At 38.0% G+C, this 22,864-nt stretch overlaps 1 protein-coding gene across 3 annotated transcripts in view; it reads right to left on the bottom strand.

The window, feature by feature from the left end:
• The window catches only part of ZNF277 (zinc finger protein 277), a 138,398-nt gene that overhangs the window by 18,039 nt on the left and 97,495 nt on the right, over positions 1-22,864 (bottom strand). For all 3 annotated transcript variants that reach the window (XM_054494465.2, XM_054494467.2, XM_054494466.2), the window contains exon 5: positions 8,622-8,713. In XM_054494465.2, the coding sequence (XP_054350440.1) occupies positions 8,622-8,713 (92 nt within the window). The remainder of the gene's footprint in view (positions 1-8,621; positions 8,714-22,864) is intronic.

Here is a 22,864-nt window from a genome sequence, read left to right as displayed (position 1 = left end):
CCTGCAACACAATGACCAACTTCTTGATTAATTTATACAGAAAAGGACAAATGTAATTACGTAACTTTTACATAGCAAAAAAGTATAAGTGTATAATATATTCTACAGAGCTTTTATCACAACTTTAGTTCATAAAAAACAGGTGACTGTTTTGGAGAGCCTCATCAGTATAAGTACCATTGATAGATTATGCATAGTGACATATCATATGGTTTTATCTAGATTATTTAGACACTTACCTGGTCCCCCCAAAAAAATGATTTTAGTGTTTTTTTTTCCCTTTGAGAAAGTGAAATAAAGAAAGAAAGCAAACATTTCTATAAAAATGTTGACTTTTTTTTTTTTTACTATGTAAGAGATAGATTTATTAACCTTGTGGTTAGTATGCTCATTTGTCTCACTGCCTTTTACTGATAACTTTGACTAAAACTACTTGTTGGGGTAGTTCACAGTGCCTTTTGGGCCCACAAAGGTTTTCCCAGGGGCAGCCCAGACAGAGCTAGACCTTTCCAGGGGTTCCAGACCTGAGGCTCAGGCTGTGGAAGAGTTCAGGTGAAAGCGGGGCTGGGATCCTCTTGTAGGCAGTGTGGTAGGTGTGTGTGTGTGTTTTGGGGTGGGGGAAGGGTGTCAGGCAGAGGGTCGGAAAGCTCCCCCTATCCCCGAGGCCATGTTGGGGTAAAGTACAGTGCCTCTGGATTCAGGGAAGTTCTCCTAGAGTGGCCGAGCCATAGTTAACATCTGCCTAGAACTTCCAGGATGAAGATCCAGAGCCTAGATTGTGCCTGGGTGCTGTCAGAAATGGTATCTGACTCAAGGGGTATGGGTGGGTTGGGAGGTTTCCCTGACCCTCAGGCTATCTAGGATCAAAATGTCTTGCCATTAAGAGTCACACTGAATGTACTCAGGGGAGCCGAATCCAGCTCTCAACCTCTCTGGGGCTCAAGAATCTGGCATCTAGAGTCTGAGTTACGAGATGAGAGGCCAGTGGTTGGCTCCTGGGGTAAATGAGTTTGGAGGCTTGGCCAGTCTCGAAGACTCTGTTCAGGTGGGCCACAGTGGCTCCTGGGATCTAAGAGGATTGGTTCAGCAAGGATTTTGGCCACAGCCAGCAGCTTGCTGGGAGGGATGTGGGTGGAACTGACTGACAGTCCTTAGAACTTGTTTCCAGGCTTATAGTCCAGGCCTTCTTGACTCCAAAGTGTTCCCCCAACAGCAGCCAAGCCTGTCAGGTCTACCCAGGGCTTTCAGGTCTGACACCCAAGCCTTGGAATGGACCAAGAGCTGGCTCAGGAAGTATAGGTGTGCTAGGAAGGTCCCCATGGTCTCAGGCAATGTTGCCCCGCTGAGAACAAGCCCATGTGTGAGCCTAGGCTTGCTCTGAACTTTTTTGGGGCTTGCCAGAGAGGAATACAGATATTGAAAGTGAGGGAATGAGGGCTAACGAGCAGCTGTCTCAAAGCAGATAGGAGTGTTGGGAGGCTACCCCAGCCACATACTTAATTGCTACCATCCCTAATGCCTTCTGGATCCAGGACAGTTCTACCACAGTGGGCCAAAATTGAGCCGGGTTTGCCAAGGGTTCTATGACTGACATCTAAGAGCTGGAAGGAGACTGAGTGAAGCAAAGGCAGTGTTAGGAAGAGGGTTGGTGGGGTTAACAGTCTTCGCTTGGTCCCATGCTCTGATCTGGTGGTCCTTGATGTCTTCTGGTTTCAAGGGAGGTTCCCCTAGGAGTGGCCTAGCCTTAGCCAGGACTACCTAGGATTCCAAGCCTGATATCCAGGCTCTGAAAGGGGGGGCCAGGTACAGATGGAACTGGCAGCAGGCTCAAGAAGAGGCTGGCTGTCCTCTCCAATACTATGGTGGTTTATTTTACATGTCAGCTTGACCTGGTTAAAGGATGCCCAGATAGCTGGTAAAAATCGTATTTCTAGGTGTGTCTGTGAGGGTGTTTCTAGAAGAGGTTAGTATTTGAATCAGCAGACTGAGTAAAGAAGATAGCCCATACCAATGAGGGGAGGCATCATCCAAGCCATGGGGGCCCAGATAGTTGAGCTGAGAAATTCATCTTCTCTTTCCCTAGATACTCAAGTTCATGGTTCTCAGGCCTTTAGACTCAGACTGAATTTACCACTGGCTTTCTTGGATCTCCAACTTGCAGATGGCATACTGTGGCACTTCTCGGCCTCCATAATTGTGTGAGCCAATTCCCATAATAAGTCTCCACTTATATATCTATATATACTATTGGTCCTGTTTCTCTGCAGAACCCTGACTAATACAAGTACCTAAGTGGTTTGCTAGCTAATTCAAAATTAGCTTGATTCAGCCTATTAGTCTGAGGTGAGAAGGGAGGAAAGGCTTCACCCTTGTAGCCACAGTTGCTGGTTGGTAAAGGGCCAAGAAAATCTTTGGGGCTTTGGAGTGGAGATGGCACCTTACGTGATCTGCTTCATGTCAGATTTTGAAGTCCTTTAATTCTTAATCAGCCAAGATGATTCCTCAAATTGCTGAATTACTTCTTTAATTTTTAAATTAATTCCTAATGTCAACTTGCTTTAATTTCTGGGAAATTAAATGCATAACAGTTTAAATTATTATTTCAACTCCTTTCTTTATAAACTTAATTTTATTATTAATGACCTAACTGTACTTTGAGTACCCATATAACTATTTTGTTTTTTACTTTCAGTGCAATATACAATAAATTACATAAGATATTCAAACCTTCATTATAAAGTATGGTTTCTGTTAGGCAATTTTGCCTACCTGTAGGCTAATGTAAGTGTTCAAAGCATGCCTAAGGTAGGTTAGGTATATTAAATATTTTTTGACTTATGATATTTTAAATGTACAATGACTTTATTGAGATGTAACCCCACTGTAAATCAAGGAGCATTGGTATTATATTTTTTCACATTCATAATGGTCCTTAAAAGCATGTAATAACTATAAATACATAATACCTTTTGGGCTGAAATGAAGTTTAACTTAAAATATTATTTCATGTATTTTTCCTTTTCAAATATTCTTTCCCTATACTTTAGGAACAAATATTTCCCTACATAGTGCTCTCTGATCTCATTTTTTTTTCTGGCCTAATACTGTTTGTAATCAGTTTTCACTAAACTTATAAATGTGATTTGGGCAAACAGGATTAAATTACAGAAATAGCTTTGAGAGAAGCACTTCTGGAACAGTGGGGCATGGACCTCTGAAAATCTGCTCCTCTATTAAAGCAACAGTAGCACTGGTGAAAACAGTCAAAATCAACTTTTTAAGGACTCTGGAATTAACAGGAAGGATGCAACAATCCAAGGAACATTTATTTAAGAAACATGGCTCAACTGTGGTAAGAATGGTGAGCTTTGTGATGTTTTAATTTGCCCCATTCCATTCTCCTCTCCTTAGCTCCACAATAGCCTTGACAACAGCAGGCTCACAGCCACTGGAAGGGGCAGAATACAAGTGGGCCATTCTGAAAGAACTGTTACAAGAACTGTTACTATTCAGCCTGTATGGCAGGTGATGGGAAAAGGACCGTTCACAGGGTTTGTCTTTATTTGACATGATTCAGTCCACCCATTGAAAAAATTCTCACCCCTAGGGCATTTGCCAGGAACAATCAGTGACAATTTTGTAACATAACAGCTGCCTGAGGCAATACTAATTGCAGCAAACAATAGGCCAAAAAATTTAAAAGGAAAATCTGGGTAATGAGGTGTCTATAGAGGACTCTGAAAAGTTGACATTTTCCTGGGGATCTAGAAGGCCATACATATGTACTGGTCTATGTATGCCCCAGAAAAACCTGTGAAGATCCTAATCTCTCACCTCTGGTTAACCCTGAAACTCTACACAAGCAAGAAGTGGAGACTAAACCAGAACTGTAAACTGATGAAGTGTTGAAGGTGTGCTCCAACCCACATACAATGCCCCTTGGCAAAGGGCAGAAGATATAATGGTTTAAGGAATTTAACGAAATCTCTGATCATTAGCTGAACACTAAGCTAACTGTGCAGAGACTTCAGTGGCCACACAGTAGCAATAATACACACTTTGGAGAATTAGTCCAGGAAAGTCACTAAACACACAAAAAGTAACAAAAACCCTGGTGGGGTGGAGGAGGAATCCAATTTCCAGAGTTGCCACATTGTATTACTTAAATGTTGAGTTTTCAACAAAAAAATTACAAGACACACAAAGAAATAAGAAACTTTACATACACGGGGGAAGAAAGCAGAAACAGAAATCACCCCTGAGAAAGTCCAGATACTGGACACGCTAGGCAAAGACTTTAAGTTAGCTAATATGAATATGCTCAAAAGAACAAAAGAAACCCCTGTCTAAAGAATCAAAGGAAATTATGAAAATGATATCTTACCAAACAGAATACCAATAAAAAGATATAAATTATTATGTATTTTACATACGCAGAGGGGCCAAGAGTAGCCAGAAAGTATTTTTTTTAAAAAGACAACCAATCGAAATTTTGGATTTGAAAAGTACAATAACTGAAATAAAAAATTGATTACAGGGGCTCAAAAGACATAAGCTGGAAGTAAAAATCAATGAATTTGAAGATTGGTCCAATGGGATTTTCCAGTCTTAGAAACAGAAGAAAAAACAAAACAAAAAAATAAACACAGCTACAGAGCTCAAGTTTACCAACATATGTATAATAGGATTTCCAAAATGCGAGCAGAGAGAGAGAGAAACAGAGAGACAGAGAGAAAGGGGGCAGAAACAACATTTAAAGAAATAATGTCTGAAAACTTTTCAAATTTGATGAAACACATTAACTTAAACATCTAAGAAACCCAATAAACTTCAAGTAGGACTTGGAATTAATCCAAGAAAATCACTAAACACATAAACAGGAACACAAATCCTGGTGGGGCAGGGGAAGAATCTGATTGATGATCTCTGTAGCTGTTGATTTTTTTTTGTTCTTTTTTTCTTCTGTCCTGAAGACTGGAAAATCTCAATTGAACAATTTTCAAATTCATTGATTCTTACCAAGAGATAAGAGATCCTTACCAACACATAAACTGTCAACAGGCAAAGATAAAGAGAGTCTCTTGAAAGATGCAAGAAAAAAGTCAACTCCTTACATACAGGCAGGCAGTCCTTAGTAAGTGATTTCTCACCAGAAATTATGGAAACTAGAAGGCAGTAGAATGTCATATTCAAAGTGCTGAAGGAAAAAGACTGCCAATCAAAAATTCTATATCCTGTAAAACTATTCCTCAAAAAAATGATGGAAGAAAAAAAATGAAGGACAAATCAAGACATTCCCAGATAAACAGAAACTGAAAGAATTCATTACTAACAGATCTCTCCAACAAGAAACTTAAGAAAGTTCTTTAGGTTAAAAGAAAGGGACACTAGACAATAACTCAAATCTACATAAAGAAATAAAGATCACTAGTAAAGGTGATTACATAAGTAAATATAAAATACAGTATAATTGCATTTTTATGACCCTTTTCTTCTCATATCTGATATGAAAGATAATTGTATAAAGCAGTAATTAGAAAACATGTTCATGAGCTGATAATATATAAAGGTATAATTTGTATGACAACAATAGCACAAAGGAGTGAGGAGGAAACAAATTATACTGGAGCAAAGTTTTTGCATATTATTGAAATTAAGTTGTTATTAACCTGAAACAGATTGTTTTCAATTGAAATGTTAATTGCAATCCCCAGGGCAAACACTAAGAAAAAGAGTTCAAAATCTATGGTATAAGAAACAAGGGAGCCGGGCGCGGTGGCTCACACCTGTAATCCCAGCACTTTGGGAGGCCGAGGTGGGGGGATCACGAGGTCAGGAGATCAAGACTGTCCTGGCTAACACGGTGAAACCCCATCTCTACTAAAAATACAAAAAATTAGCCAGGCGTGGTTGCGGGTGCCTGTAGTCCCAGCTACTCGGGAGGCTGAGGCAGAAGAATGGCCTGAACCCGGGAGGCGGAACTTGCAGCGAGCTGAGATCCTGCCATTGCACTCCAGCCTGGGCGACAGAGTGAGACTCTGTCTCAAAAAAAAAAAAAAGAAAGAAACAAGGGAACTAAAAATCATACACTAGAAAATACCTATTCAACACAAAAGAAGGCAACAATAGAGGAGAATAATGAGAAGACCTAAAACATATTGAAAACAAATAGCAAAATAGTAGAAGTAAATGTGATCTTATTAGTAATGACATTAAACACGAATTAAGTACTACAATGAAAAGGTGAAGAAGACTGGCAGAATGGATAAAAAATGATCCAACTGTATACTGTCTATAAGAGATACACTTTCGATTCAAAGACACAAACAGGTTAAAACAAACAATGAAGGGTGTGGAGGAGAGGAGAAAAAGTAGATGTATGGTAACAAGAAAGTACTCATTACTCTATCCTTGTCTGTTATCCATCTCCTTCTTTCTATATTTATGTCCCAGTGCACACACAAATATTCTATATTTATGTCCCAAGGCGTACACAAATGTACGCCTGCAACACTGCTAATATATTGCATAGGTGGAATCAAGTTGTGTCTTTAATCTTACAGGCTGAGCTTTTCATAAATGAAAAGAACTGATGAATGAAAGGGGACGTTTTATAAGAACTAGACACTATCTTTCTCACTGGTTATTTTAAAAAAAATGCACATTTACTACAGAACAACGGCATAAGTCAAGACTACTGAGGAGCTCATGTAATTCCTATGTGACCCTACTCAATACAGAATGCAGATAAGTTAGACTAGAAGAACAGGAAGATTATATTAGGAACTAGAGAAACACCAATATTTAATATGTTCAAATACCAATACTGTAAGAATTTAATGTCATATGGATATTTCAAATCATATCAATATCCACATTCATCACTAGAACTTTATAGAAAACAAAAATATTATTTGTAGCTTCCCATATGCCAATAAGAGAGATATCTGACAATACTCACATGCCTCCTCACTAGGTCAATAATTACCTTAACATAAAATCAGAAATATTTTGTTAAAACATTGTCAGTAGTAATGTTTGGTAAATTTTCTGATGGTGGCATGGGTTTTCACTGGTACTTTTAAGTTAACTTTTAAGACTAGCCTTTATTGTTATGCCCATAAAGTCCTTTGAAATAGAAGGACAAAGTTAGAAGTACAATCAGTGGCCTTGGCACCGATTTTTCTCTATGCTAACTGATCCGAGAATCAAACCTTTACCACTGGTGTTTTGAACATTAATGCCTCAACTAAACTCTTCTATAAATTCCAATAAGTGGCTACCTTCTCCTTTCCAAGGTTTTTCACATAACAATGTCAGTTACTGTGCTGGGCTATGTTTTCACTAAAGACTGCTTTCTTTCAAGTGAGCGGAGAATGATATTTTTCTGATTGTCCCCTGTATGCTGAATCAGTGAAATCGTCCTCAGTTCCTACAGGTTACAACTTCATAATTTGTATTTAAGTGAATGTATATTTGTAAACATTACTGTTGCATAATAATAAATGTGTCTGGTCTTTGTCTCTTGTCCCTAGCACAAAGTTTCTAGTAATTTTTCTAGTGATAGGAGTATCTTTATTATATGAATGAGGAGACTCATGGTAGAACCCTACATAGCTTCCAGATGGGGAATGTTCACCATAAAGACCAACCATATGATTAGAGGGTTGGGACTTTGAGCCAGTCAGACCTCCAGAGAGGGTAGGGGACTGCTGATTGAGTTCAATAATTTAATCAATCATACCTACATAATGAAGTCCTAATAAAAACTTGGGACACCAAAACTCAGGGTAGGTTGCTGGTTGGTGAATTCCTTAATGTGCTAGGAGGGTGACAGGTCCTAATTCCTTGGGAAGAGGATTTAGAAACTCCTTATTCAGGACCCTCTCAGACCCTGCCCAATTTGTCTCTTCATTTGGCAGTTTCTAATCTGTATCCTTTATAGTAAAACTGTAATCATAAGTACAGTGCTTTCCTGAGTTCTGTAAGTAATTCTAGCAAATTATCAAACCCATGAAATTATCAGTGGTAACCTCTGACTTTATAACCAGCGGTCAAAACTTTGGGTAGCCTTGGGACCACATGAGTTTATGGCTGGTGTCTAATGTGGAGGCAGTCTTGTTTGAGCCTGTGCCCTTAAATATGTAAAACCTTATGCTAATCTCAGGTGATTAGTACAGAATTGAATTGTACTGCACCAGCTGGTTTTGGACCAGCTGGGGTTGGTGATAGAATCACCAGTGCCCCCACTTCTTTTTTATGTCTTTATTTTTAATAACCAAAAGTGAAAAGTTACCAATGATTTAGAAGAAAAGAGTTAGTATACAGAGGTGCATCTGCAGTAGTTTGCTGCATATGGTCTTGCCAGTCAGCCAATTTTAAAAGCCCTATAATATTAAACATAAATCTGCTTCTGCCATTTTAAGAATTTATACCCCTCTGCTGCTTAGAGCAACTACAGTTCATCTTTGATGTTGGGCATATTTTTAAAAAGTACTGCTTATATATGAAAGGGCCCTGAGCCAACACATAGAACTTAATGTATATAACCAACAGTTAGGGATGTTTTGATGAGTTTTCAGATTAAAAACAGTAACATTTAAAGATGCATAATGGCAAACCTGTTTCCAAGGAATTCTTCATTGCAAAACATACAAACGCCACGAAAATTGGTATCATTTCGTTCTTGCTGCTGTTGTTCCAGAATTTCTCTCTGGAAAGTAGAAACAGATTTATGGTATTAACTTAATGCACAATTGGCTAATAAAAAATGTCAAAGTCTGGATGGGAGGAAACTGGGCTGGAAGTATAAAGGGAGTATATAAAAGTTGCCAACATTTCAAATTTCTCCATTCCTGTTTTTGCATTAAACTCCAAGTTTGTCCCATAAAATGCTTACAGAACACTCTACTTGAACAGCTATGTGGGAATTAAAATCAACAAGGTTTTACCATCCTTTGCTACCCTGTCTTTTCTAGTGTCTTCCCATCCCTATCATCTTCCAAAACCAAAACTGTGGTGGGATCTTTGACTTGCTCCTTTCCCTAATTCTCAGTTTGATTTGTAATCAAGTTATGATCAATTTTTCACTTGAACTATCTTCCATATAACTTTTCTCCACCATTCCCAAGGTCACCCCTCTGAGTTCAGTTTTTAGTCATTGTGGGTTACCATAAATAAAGTCTCCTAAAGGTTCTCCCTGATTTCAATCCCTTTTCTATCATATTCATCCTCTTTTTGCTGCTAGAATTTTTCTTAATATTTTCATGCACAATTAACTTGTTGCACCTCAACTCAAATAATTTAAAATATGCTCTGATAATATCCTGCTCTAATCAAGGTGGTTCCACATGTTATTTTTCCTGAGGCCATTTTATTTCCTTTTTCTTTTTCACTTTCACAAATCTTATCTGCTAATCAAGATCCCACTTGATTCCTGTTTCTATCATGCAACCATTTCTGGCCACAGTACAACAGTTAAGAGCTCAGGCTCTGAAACATGGAGCAGATCTGGATTTGAAATGTGGCTCTCACATATGATTGATATTTAACCTCTTTAATCCTCAGTTTTCTCTTTTTAAATTTTTTATTACACTTTAAGTTCTGGGATACATGTGCAGATCGTGCAGGTTTGTTACATAGGTATACATGTGCCATGGTGGTTTGCTGTACCCATCAACCCATCATCTACATTAGGTATTTCTCCAATGTTATCCCTTCCCTGGCCCCTCAAACCCTGATAGGCCTCAGTGTATGATGTTCCCTCCCTGTGTCCATGTGTTCTCATTGTTTAACTCTTACTTATGAGTGAGAACATGTGGTGTTTGATCTTCTGTTCCTGTGTTAGTTTGCTGAGAATGATGGTTTCCAGCTTCATCCATGTCCTTGCTAAGGACATGAACTTGCCCCTTTTTATGGCTGCATAGTATTCCATGGTGTATATGTGCCACATTTTCTTTATCCAGTCTATCATTGATGGGCATTTGGGTTGGTTCCAAGTCTTTTTTGTTGTGAATAGTGTTGCAGTAAACATATGTGTGCATGTGTCTTTATAGTAGAATGATTTATAATCATTTGGGTATATACACAGTAATGGGATTGCTGAGTCAAATGGTATTTCTGGTTCGAGATCCTTGAGGAATTGCCACACTGTCTTCCACAATGGTTGAACTAATTTATACTCCCACCAACACTCTAAAAGCATAAAAACCCCAGAAGAAAACCTAGGCAATACCATTCAGGACATAGGCAAGGGCAAAGACTTCATGACTAAAACACCAAAAGCAATGGCAACAAAAGCCAAAATTGACAAATGGGATCTAATTAAACTAGAGAGCTTCTGCAAGCAAAAAAAACCATCATCAGAATGAACAGGCAACCTACAGAATGGGAGAAAATTTTTGCAATCTATCCATCTGACAAAGGGCTAATATCCAGAATCTACAAGGAACTTAAACAAATTTACAAGAAAAAAACAAACGATCGTATGAAAAAGTAGGCAAAGGATATAAACAGACACTTCTCAAAAGAGGACATTTATACAGCCAAGAAATGTATGAAAAAAACCAACAAACCCATCAAAAAGTGGGCGACGGATATGAACAGGAACTTCTTAAAAGACGATTTTTCCAGTGTTCCCATTAATGTATTCTATTTCTACTAACTACATCTAACCTCTCTACTCTAGTAAGATTTTCTTTCTGACCAATATTGTGTAGAACTGGCTTTTTACAACATGACAGCTGAAAGGGATCTCATGAAACTATCTACTGACTCCCTGTAAGAGATGTTAGGGGATTTGTTTAAAGCTACATAGCTACTTGGTGCCAAATTTGGTGCTATTTTCATGATACCACTTTTACTTTTTTCTCAGAAGGTACCCACTGTAGCACATGTCGATACAGAGCTTAGAACAATAATCTTCTTATTTAGTGAACAAACAACTTCAGAAGCCAGGGGACAGTGATCTGGAGAGGTAGGGCAGCATTAAAATCTTTCTTACAAAATACCCACACGGAAGCCTCATTGAGGTGAATTCAATATAAAATGAGCCGCTCAGCATTTGGGGCTTAGAACACATTAAAATAACAGCATAGATAACATATGCAAATATAATTATTCCTTATTTCTAGTTTAATTAGAAAAAGAGGAATTCTAAGACTTTCTAGGTCACAGACATTTTAATTTGCTATTTGAAGTTGGTTAAGTTTTGCACAAGATGGTTTCTAAGACAATTCTCATGTTTTTCTGAATTCCAAATTCAAGACATAATTTAACCTGTTCTATATGATACAGGGTCTTTGCTGTGAACAATTACTACCATACTGTACTGCAATGCAAAAGTATTTTACTTTCAGGATCACTTTGCAAATGACTCTAAACTGTTGTGCTCTTTTGGTTTAATTTTATTCTCTCTCTTTTTTGGCCATCTATGTTTATCTCCCTTTATTCACTGAAGCTTTTCATCCCTGTTAGTGGGTCTACTTCTACACCCACCAACTGGCTCCCCCATCTACACCTCCTCTACATTAGCTATCCTCTGTTTAGACCTTCCGTTCTTCCTTTTAACCTAGAACAAAACTATAGAGACTTAGGGACTCCCAAAACTCAGCTAAGGAAAAACAGATCATCAAATTCTAAGAATAAAATTAACTCAAATATGTTTGGTACCTAAGAAAAAGTAGCTTCCAATATCTTCCTCAGATGAGTGTCGGGGGAGTTATTTTCATCTGGTAGGGTTTGTTTCTTATTATTGAGTTCTCTACAATTTGGATCTACTGAGCTTACCAGATACCAGATGGATGGATTTATAGGAAAGACTTTCCCCGTACATATATTTTAAAAGTATGTTTATCTGATGCATACCTAGAGGGATGGAAGACAAAATTTGATGTAAATGGACCTTTAAAAAATTAGTCTGCAAATATGTAATTACACTGTCTGGAAATAAAACTAAAACTGGTAATCAATAAAATCTTAAGTAACACCTTAATGGATCCTTGTTTTCTATTGAATAAAATCCGCAATATTTAGCATGGCATTCACAATACTCTGTACTTGATTCCAACCTAGGTTGTTTTGTTTTTGTTTTTTGAGACAGAGTCTCACTCTGTCACCCAGGCTGGAGTGCAGTGGCACGATCACGGCTCACTGCAGCCTCGACTTCGTGGGCTCAAGCGATTTTCCCACCTCAGCGTCCCAAGTAGCTGGGACTACAGGTGCATACAACTATGCCCAGTTAATTTTCTGTATTTTTTTGTAGAGACAGGGTTTCTCCATCTTGCCCAGGCTGGCCTTGAACTCCTGCGGTCAAGTGATCCTCCTCCCTCAGCCTCCCAAAGCGCTGGGCTTTATAGGTGGGAGCCTCTGCGCCTGGCTTCTAACCTAGGTTTTTAAAAGTCTTCTCTCACATTTCTTCCCCATACAATCCTATGTTATAGGGAATAGCAAGAACATATGCCATTATTTAGTTGTGTATTACTCTTAATAGCAGTTCTGAACTACCTACTATGATTTCTGAAGCCACTCAATGGCCTGGAGTAATCGTTCCCTCTTTTGCCCATCTTTGCTTACGCAAGGGTCAGTTCAAATGCTGTATCTTTGTGGTGAGTGGAAAGAATAATGGCCTGACACTTAAGAGTTCTGTATTCTTGTCCTGTTTTTCTGACGAAGTAGCTCTTAATGTGGCCTTGGGCATACCACTTCTCTAGGACTCAGTTTCAGATGATCTCTAAATTGCCTGTGAAACATTCTACAAATCATTAAAGTGACTTTCCCAGACTGTTTCTGTATTAGAAGTGATACTTCCTTTTTCTACCACAGTTTTATAGCATTCAGTTGGCATCTATATTGCTTGGTCTTCAGGAAAACTGTGTCCCAACCATCTCTACTCACAGAAAATGAGTTCCTCTATGCCATATGCACACAATTTCTTATAGTAGATTCTCAATAAATACATGATGACTACATTTATACCCGAGGTGCAACAACATACACACTACAAATCTATGTGCTCTACTGAAAATCAAAATGGCTTTCTCAAAGGAAAGGGGTTTATAACACACTTGATTATCCCTTACTGACATATGGTTGGCACTTATTATGTAGTTTATATTTCATTTATAAAGTAAAATGAAGAGCTTCCCACAGTGACAGTAAGTTGATAATTTGTTTAAACAAAGAGAATGGTGTACTACATACGTAAACTATTCCAAGAAATTTACTGTTGATTATGATTTTTAAAAATCCTAAAGTTTTCTTTGAAACTTACAACAGACAATTTTTACAAAATATATACAGAGATACATAGAATTTTACTTGCTATAGGACTAGGGATTTGGGGATAGGTTTTTACTTTTAAAAAATCATTTTTACTTTTAATACTATAAACACAGCCTGGGCAAAATAGGGAGACCCCCATCTTTACTAAAAATAAAACAATTGGCCAGGCATGGTGGTGCGTGCCTGTAGTCCAGCTATCCAGGAGGCTGACTGAGGTGGGACGATCGCTTGAGCCCAGAAGCTTGAGGCTGCAGTGAGCTGTGATCATACCACTGCACTCCAGCCTGGGCAAGACAGCGAGGCCCAGTCTGAAAAAAAAAAAAAAAAAATTAAAAAACATACTTTTTAAGGGCACAAATACAGTTTGTTACTAACATGACATTTTCAGCAAAATAGAAGATGCAAGTCATAATAAGGAAATGAATTAGTGATAATTATAAAGCCCAACAGCTAAGGAAAATGAAGTACATTGGTATAGAACACAATTACTTTTGTTTCATTTTCTAAAAAATATTAAGAATTGAAATAATGAGATCAAGGTTTTCCTCCTTTCCACTCTAATAAAGTTTAGTCTACAAAGTACTTTTGCCTTGTAAATTTCTTAAAATAACAACAAAGATATAATATATACTTTTGACCATTTTTCACTTATACATAAAATATGAAAAAAGTATTTTAAATATGCAACTATTATGTCTGGAACAGTTTTCATTATTGTACTGTAATCAATTCAATAAGGAAAAGAAAGCTCTCCTTTATTTGTTGAAATTGCCTTTGCTGACATAGCGATGTCATGACATTCTAAATGAATTAGTAAACCAGGAAGCTAAATAAGACAGGTAGCTATCCCTAAACTTTGCTACTCTTCTATTTTTTTAAAATTTTTTATTATGAAAAATTTCACCAACACAGAAAAGTTAAATCAACAGTACAATTAACATTCCTGTACTCAATATTTACATTCGGTAACTGTGAACATTTTGCCTGTTTCTTTCTCTCTCTTCACATGCACACGTACATTTGTATACTATATACTTTGTTTTGGCTGTACTATTTGAAAATAAGTGCAGATATGATGATACTTTACTCCTAAATACTTCAGCATGCCTCTCCTAAGAGTAAGGACATTCCCCTATGTATAACCACAAAACCATTATCATCACAAGTAAGAAAATCAACAGTAAATTTAAAATAGCTTGTAGTGTCCAGATAATATTTAGATTTCTTCAATTACCCCAAGAATGTCTTTTAATGTTCCTCCCTAACCTCTACTCAAGACCACCCTAGGTTCACACATTTCATTTGATTGTGAGGTATTCTACATCTAAATCTTAAATTACAAAATAATTCATCTGCCTAGGACTCAAGCTGTGATGCATAGAAAAAATTTTTTTTTCCAAACCAATAGTCTTCCAAAGTATATGAACAACTGATAGGACAACCTTGTTAATGTTATTATCTCTATGTAATCAACTCATAATGTATTCTACCAGATAACAAGCCCACTGAAGGCAGAACTGTTTTATTCATCTTTGTAATCTCCCCTGGCATTATAGACAGGGTGCACAATAACTGTTGAATGGAGTTGCTGTGTTTCCCATGGCTTCTATTTCTTCAAAACTTCAAGTGGTTAATAGGAGTCTACGTAGAAGACAGTCACATTATCACTATGCCCTAGCACCTTTATTCCTATTGCAGTTACCTTGCTAGGATGTGAGAAAACAAAATAGTTTTAAATTCTGTGCATCCTTCTTCTGTGGTAAACATACTGACAACTGCTGATCAGGCAAAAAACTGAGTAGAAGCTACTTGTGCAATGAAGAAAAGTATTTTTTCTTTTCTATTTTCTTCTCTCCTCTCCTTCTTCCCTTCCTCCTTTTCTCCCTCTTTTTTTTCTTTCCCTTACTCTTTCTTTCCTTCATAAAGCTTAGCATCAGATAGAATTAGCTGTGGCATATGTTTGAAGTCACTTATGAATAAAAAAAAATTAGGAGACACTCCATAAAAAGCACCACAAAGATGTGCAAATTGAAGATGTGCCCATCTACTTTGTGGATTTATGTTTTCTGAAAAAAAAAATTCATGCTGGGTTATATATCAGGTTTTATTCATTTAAGTTTATTCTGGGCTATATACTAGGAATAGGGAGATGAAGAGCATGGCGCAGACATTATATGTTTGAGCCTCTCAAAGAAGCTGATAAAAATCAGTTAAGATTTTCATTACAAATACGCTTAGATAAAACCATAGTTGTAAGAATATAAGATCAACTTATGTGTTAGGCAGAGTCATAATAATAAGCTATATATGTTTTTCTAATTAGTGTAAAATGTCAAGTGTGACAGCAAAGGGGTCAATGCCTAGTCTTTCATCTTTATTCATAAGCTAAAAGCAGAGAAAACATTAATAAAACAGCAGATATAGCAGATGGCACTCAACATAGTCATAGGGGATTGACACATAGGTAGAAAATGAAAATGTGAATTAGGTTGAAAATTATAAAAACCAGTCAATTTATGAAAGAGCAATTTAAAAAATGTTTATTTAGGTAAGAATTATACACAGGAAAGTAAAAAAACTGATGCTTAAAGTGACAAATCCAATGGAAATAACCTGCATTAACACACGAAAGTAAAACCAAGATGGATGTTATTAGCTATGGCTATCAAAAACATTTTATGGATACTGACAAGTAATAGATTTACAATAGAATTTCTTGGCTAAATAGATATATGAGTGGCTATGAGAGAAAAAGGCACACTCCTCAGGTTCCTTCCCAAACCGGCTTAAAGGCAGCAGCATGGCAGAACCAGCTAGGCATTCTCAGCCTAGGAGTCCAGTGGTACTCCTCCAATATAGAACACAACAAATCTCCCCATGAAAATTATAGCAGTGGCCCAAAGGCTCCACAGCAAGGCAGCAGAATTTCCTATTTCTCCTGCTTTTTATTTTAAGAACCATGGATTAACTCTGAGGTATCTGGGATTATTTCACTTATACCTCCACTTTGTTCTAATAAATGTTTCAAGCTGCTACAGAACAATGTAGCATAGAAATGGGAGTAAAAGAAGAAAGAAAAAAGTAGGGTGGGCACCTACATTGCAAATAAAAAATAAAATACACACACACATACACACACTCTCTCTCTCTCTCTCTCTCTCAAACCTAACCTAAAGGTAGGCCCTAAATGTGGCTCTCAGCTTTGGCAGACAAGGGAAACACACCAGATAAAGGGTTTGTGTGGAGAATTCGGATGGCCCTTGTTGTCTGTTCCTAGGAGGTAACTTATTAACCCTGAGAATTTCCTGAGTGACTGGAGGGTCTGTGTTATTCATGGTGGGCCCTTTGACCACACCTGATAGTTTATATAAATGACATGACTCAGGATGGGAACTGGCCATGCCAGAAAGACCAACCATGTGATAAGTGTGTTGGGGCTCTGGGCCACATAAGATCAGCCTCATCTCCTGGGAAGGGAGGGGGGCTGGAGATCAAGCTCAACCATGTGACCAATGATTTAATCAATTACACCTACTCAATGAAGCCACAAGAAAAACTCTGGACACCAAAGCTCCATTAAACTTTCTTGGTTGAGATTACTCTGGGTATGGTTACATACTGATGTGCTAGGAGGACAATGCATCCTTAGGAACGATGGCAGCTTTGTATTTGGGAATCTCCCAGATCTCATCCTATGTGTCTCTCTGTTTGACTTGCTCTGATTTGTATCCTATTGCTATGACTGCACTGTAATCACAAGTATAGTGCTTTTCTGAGTTCTGTGAGTCATTATAGCAAACTACTGAACCTGAAAGAGTAGTGGGAACCCTTGAATTTGTAGCCAAATGGTGAGAAGCAAAAGTATCCTGAGGAACCCCCAATTTGTGGCTGGTGTTTGAAGTGAGGATAGTCTGTGGAGGGCTGTGCCCTTAACTTGTGAAGTTTGGCCTGTCTAGGTAACTGGTGTGAGAGTCATTGTGGGTACATAATAAGTATATGTATCATGGACAATATACTTAGGATTAATAGAAAAAACAACATAGGGCTGTTTCCAATATCAAGCCTCAAAAAAAGCTAACCCTCATCCCAAAGCACACCCTCAAACTCAGTGAAAACAGTACAGAGGGGTGGGTTATGGATTGTCATGATGCAGTACAGATACTTCTTGTCTCCTGACTGATTGTTTAAGACTACATAGAGAAATTATGAAATTTTTCTATATAGTCTTAAACAATCAGTCTCCAGTCTTCCTCAAACAATCGTCCCTGAACACAGTTTTTGTTAAGTATTGGTTGGTTATAATCTTGAATCTGTCTTTCTTCCAGTCAGTATCTGGAATGTTGCTTTTATAGACTCTCACATGGATACAGAGGCACAGGCTTCAGGAGATCATCAGGAGGAGACATTTGGGTTGACTCTTGTAAAAACTGCATAGTCAGTGATGGGGTTCAGAACATGCCACCCCAAAATATGGCACCTTGGAATAGCAGAAGCAGGAAGCTCACTTTTACCTCCTCCTTCCCCTTTTCCCCTAAAGTAGATCTTAAAGCCTTCATTCAAAAGGTACCCTCTCTTATACCTAGGAGAAAGGAACATCCTTATCTCTGAAGACACGAGGATAAACAGAAGAATCTGAACAAATAGGTTTTGCTAAGTCCTCTCTAGTTTTTACCAGATCATATCCTCCTTGTCTAATCATACTTCCCCACAACTATCCACTTCTTCATCAAGTTTAGCAGAAAAATGCACAGGTGTCCATTTCTTTGGGTCTTCATTTCCTTATGAAGGCTCTTGAGTCAAGTAAAACATACTAAATACATTTGTATGCTTTTCCTTTGTTAATCTGTCTTTTGTTTTACAGGTCTCATCCATGAAACTAGAGGTGAGTGAGGGAAAACATCTTTCCTCTTCTACATCCTAAGCACAGACTAGAACTTGCATGAAAAGTCATTTAATTGTTACTCAAAAATGACTGAAGAGAATAGCCACACACTAGATCAGAGTCCACTAATCGTCATCCACCCTCCTAACACCAACTATCGGCTTCCAAACCTCATACATATCATGATCATAATTTTTTCAATTTTTTTTTTTAAGACACAATCTTGCTCTGTTGTCCAGGCCAGAGTGCAGTGGTGTGATCTCGACTCACTGCAACCTCCACCTCCTGGGCTCAAGTGGTTCTTCTGCTTCAGCCTCCCAAGTATCTGCGATTACAGGCACGTGCCATGACGCCTGGCTAATTTTTTAACTTTTTAAGTAGAGAACGGGTTTCGCTATGTTGGTCAGGCTGGTCTCGAACTCCTGGCCTCAAGTGATCCGCTCGCCTCGCCTCCCAAAGTGCTGGGATTACAGGAGTGAGCCACAGCACCCAGCCATGGTCACAATTTTTAACAGATTAAATTTTAAGTAAAGTGTTAGCAGACGCCTAGCCATTATTGGGTGGGTATCAGAAAACTATCCAAAGAACATCTGGCAGTGAGTGACATAATTTGCTCGCATATACTCCAAAGACAAACTTCTGGCAAAATGGATATGAAGATAACCAAATATAGCAATTTATTGATAAAATAATTGATAGGTAAGTCAACACCAAGATTAAACACCAAGCCATAGTAACAGGTTTTAGAATTTTTGACAACTAATTGACAGGGTCAATAGTGTCTTGAAGCTATACCTCATTTAGTAGACAAATACATATATATGTATTTGGACATATGTATGCATACTAAATACATATGTATGTATGTATTTATCTTTTAGAACTCTATAAAAGGAAAAAAAAAAGCATCTACCTTAGCCAAAAGTAGCACTTAATCACTAAGATACTAATTAAAATCAAGTAGGGGGGAGGAGGAGCTCAATTTCTGCTTAGGAGATAGATACAAGAGAACATCCTATCAATGAGAAAAAGCCGACTAATCAAAAAAATTCAATTGGGAGGTTGAGGCGGGTGGATCACTTGAGGTCAGGACTTGGAGACCAGCCTGGCCAACATGGTGAAACCCCATCTATTTAAAATACAAAAAAATTAGCCAGGTGTGCTGGTGCGCGCCTATAATCCCAGGTAGTCAGTAGGCTGAGGAGGGAGAATCCCTTGAAACCAGGAGGCGGAGGCTGCAGTGAGCCGAGATCACACCACTGCACTCCAGCCCGGCGACAGAGTGAGACTGTCTCAAAAACAAACAAACAAAAGAAATAAATTCATAACTTATTTTGAGTCCAAAGAGCTGAAGTCACAAGGCAACTAGACAAACTGAATTCTAAAAGGAGGATAGCCTCTCTGAAGAGAGACACGAACACAGAGCATGGGAGGAAAAGGCAAGTAGGAAGACAAAAGTTTGTATTTTAAGTAATTCTTAAAGGCAAAATCCCTGAGAGTCCTAGACACAAGGGGTCCAACTCCCACCATGGGCTTCCTCCAAGTTCTCAGGAGAAAGACTAGGAACAGGGCAAAGAGACATGAACAAAAGCCCTTTGATGGTGAACAGGCACGAACCCCAGCTTGCTTCTGGGGACCATTCTTTAGCACACAAAGCAAAGGCTATAAGCTGCTGGGAGAAGGACCCAAATCCTGCACTGCAAAGTAGATGTTGGCTACTGCTGGGGATGGGGTAAAAAATGTTGAGAAATAATATAATTATTCCTGAGTTTTTCTTCTCGACGGTATCTGAGTGAGTATTAGTGTTCTGGGGTATAAGAGCTGGATGTAAGGACAGGCCTGAGAGAACCTAACCTGCAGTTTGTCAAGCAAGTTCTGCAATGCACTTTCCTTAGAACATTCAAAACAAAGTTATAGGCATGTATTTGGTGTTAAAAGATTTAAATATTAAAAAATTAAATATTTAAAATACTTAAAATTTATGAAAATGAAGGCCTTTTCTTTTAAAAGACAGGATAGGTCAGGTCTGGAAACAACCTGATAGAAAGGTGGCTGGAAAAGAAGGAAGATGAGGAGACCTACAGTACCACCCCTTGGTCATTGTGCTCCCCGAATATGTTTAGGGACCAGTAAAGATCTAAAGTGCATTCCCTTTTTGCTTACATGCTGGGATTATAAAAAAGCCTCTCTAGAAAAGGGATAAAAACATGAACATTGGCTGGGGGCGGTGGCTCACGCCTATAATCCCAACATTTTAGGAGGCGGAGGTGGGCGGATCACCTGAGGTCAGGAGTTCAAGACCAGTCTGGCCAACATGGTGAAACCCCATCTATACTAAAAATATAAAAATTAGCTGGGCGTGGTAGTGCATGCCTGTAACCCTAGCTACTCAGGAAGCTGAGGCAGGAGAATCACTTGAATTCGGAAGGTGGAGGCTGCAGGGAGCTGAAATCGCGCCATTCCATTCCAGCCTAGGTGACAGAGCGAGACTCCATCTCAAAAAAAAAAAAAAAAAAAAAAGAACATTCAGAAATCTCAGAGGAGAGAAAATCTTAAAGAGCAAGCAGTTCTAAAACAGTTTAGAATTTAGGATTAAAGTTTTCAGCCATTAATTAAAGTTCAGGATAGAAAATACATAGTACGTGGTCAAGAAAATGGAAACTTGAAAGTAATAAAAATTAAAATTCTCATTAATCAGCTGCAGAAAAAGGTCTGTCCTGTTGATACAAACATGTCACAAAGTACTAGCTTTCTTTTGAAGTGACTTATTTATAATACCAGAACCCAGACTGCAGGTCAAATGGCAGAGCTCCCTAATACATACGGAATGCTGATGAGCCTCTTCTCTTGAAGAGTGTGAGCACTCAGTCTGTTAGTATAAGCACTGGAGACACTGGACCAGCATTCCTTTGAGGAACTGACATCAAGGCATGGAGAGTGGTATATCAGTCATCAGTAATTAAAAAGAGGGACCAGAGATGCTTCTTTGCTATCTAGTCCCTATATTCCATCAGAGTAAATACATTTAAAATACAAAGGAAAGAAGGTTTTTTGGTTTGTTTTTTGGTGAAAACAGTTGACTTGGATACTTCAATCAGTTAAAACAAATTTTATTCAGTAAAAACTTCCTAAAGGCTCATTAAAAGTTTAGTATTGCATTGGGCACTGTAGTCTATGACTTCTATTTAGTCATAACCTCAAATGCAGAATAGGTTTAAATCTTTCCTATTCCCGAGAAAGGAATTTCCAACAAATTAAACAGTCAGTATAACTTTTGAGTATCTACTTTCCAAAACACTAGCTGATAGCTAAAGTTAATCCTCCACAGAAGGCAATTTTTCTGAAATCATTTCAGCTATATGAATTACTGTACATGTCTTTAGCTTCCCAAAGCACTTCCAAAGCATTCATTTGCCTGTAGTACCATTCCAGAGGCTCATCTTCTCCAAAAACTCTTCCCTTCCCCTTCAAAAAAAGCCATGAGCTTATTATTATTATTATTTTTAAGGAATGGAGTCTTGCTTTGTTACCCAGGCTGGTCTCCTGAGTTCAAGCGATTCTCTCACCTCAGCCTCCCAAAGTGCTGGGATTACAGGCATGAGCCACTGCGCCCAGCTTATGAGATTCTAGAGAAGAGCATTCCAAGCAGAGCAAACAGCAAGTGCGAAGTCCTTAAAGCTGGAAACAGCTTGGTATGTTTGAGGAACACAGACATAGCCAGTGTAGCTGAAGTACAGTGAGCACAGGAGAAAGTGGGTGAGAGAGACGTGGGAGAGTGGCTCAAAGAGGCATGTGCCAGATCCTTTGAGATCTTGGTAAAAAGTCTGAATTTTTATTCTAAATAAATTTGAAAGTATTGGATAATTTTAATTACTAGTTACATGATGTGAATAAGTGAATACTGTCTAAGGTACTGAGTTTTCAAATTGTTTCAAACTGAGGCTGGCTAAAGACATAACACCAACTCCTCTTGTTCTGTCTGCCATTTCTTATCTTTTCTGACAGTAAGATGGTATTTTCATTTTAATCCCACTCAGTATTATGGTGAAATTATTTTTTTCTATCACATCCTTTATTCTATCTGATGTAACACTCAATATGAGGAAATTAAAAGTATAAAAAGTTCAGTAAATTTCCACTAACTTAAGGATTAAAAGACAAGTTTGGTTTATAAAGTAAAATGGAAACATGAATAAATTATTTGTACAGATAATGATGTATAGCTTCAACAACTTTCAGAATGGAATCTGCCTACAACTGAGTTAAATATTTTGGAAGCCCTCACACCAGGGGTCAAATAAAAAGCTACTTTTTCCCACCCCCAAAATTCTCTTTTAAGTGTCAAAAGGGTCACTGAACAGCATTGGGAATGACTGATCTGTTTGCCAGAGTCTGATCACTAGAGCATTTGAATTTACGTTAGCAATATACTCAAATAATATATTAAATAATACTTAATATACTTAAACACACACCTCTGCATGTAGAAGGCAGGGATAACTGTCCTAAAACAAAAACTATTAATGGCAAAGTACAGTTTCTTTAAAAACAATCAATAAAATCCACCTTTCTCAGCATTTTATGAGAGATGATAGAAAGTTAACCTTATGACATTAGATTCTTAAATAAACAAGGAAAAGCCATCCATGTCAATGACTAAAATAAGACAGTGAAACATAAAAGACAGAGATAAATTTCTTA

The sequence above is a fragment of the Pongo pygmaeus genome, chromosome 6 (genome assembly GCF_028885625.2).
Source record: "Pongo pygmaeus isolate AG05252 chromosome 6, NHGRI_mPonPyg2-v2.0_pri, whole genome shotgun sequence".
In the NCBI taxonomy this organism is placed as follows: domain Eukaryota; kingdom Metazoa; phylum Chordata; class Mammalia; order Primates; family Hominidae; genus Pongo; species Pongo pygmaeus.
Note: the sequence above shows the minus strand (reverse complement) of the source record. Positions and strands in the feature narration are given on the sequence as shown.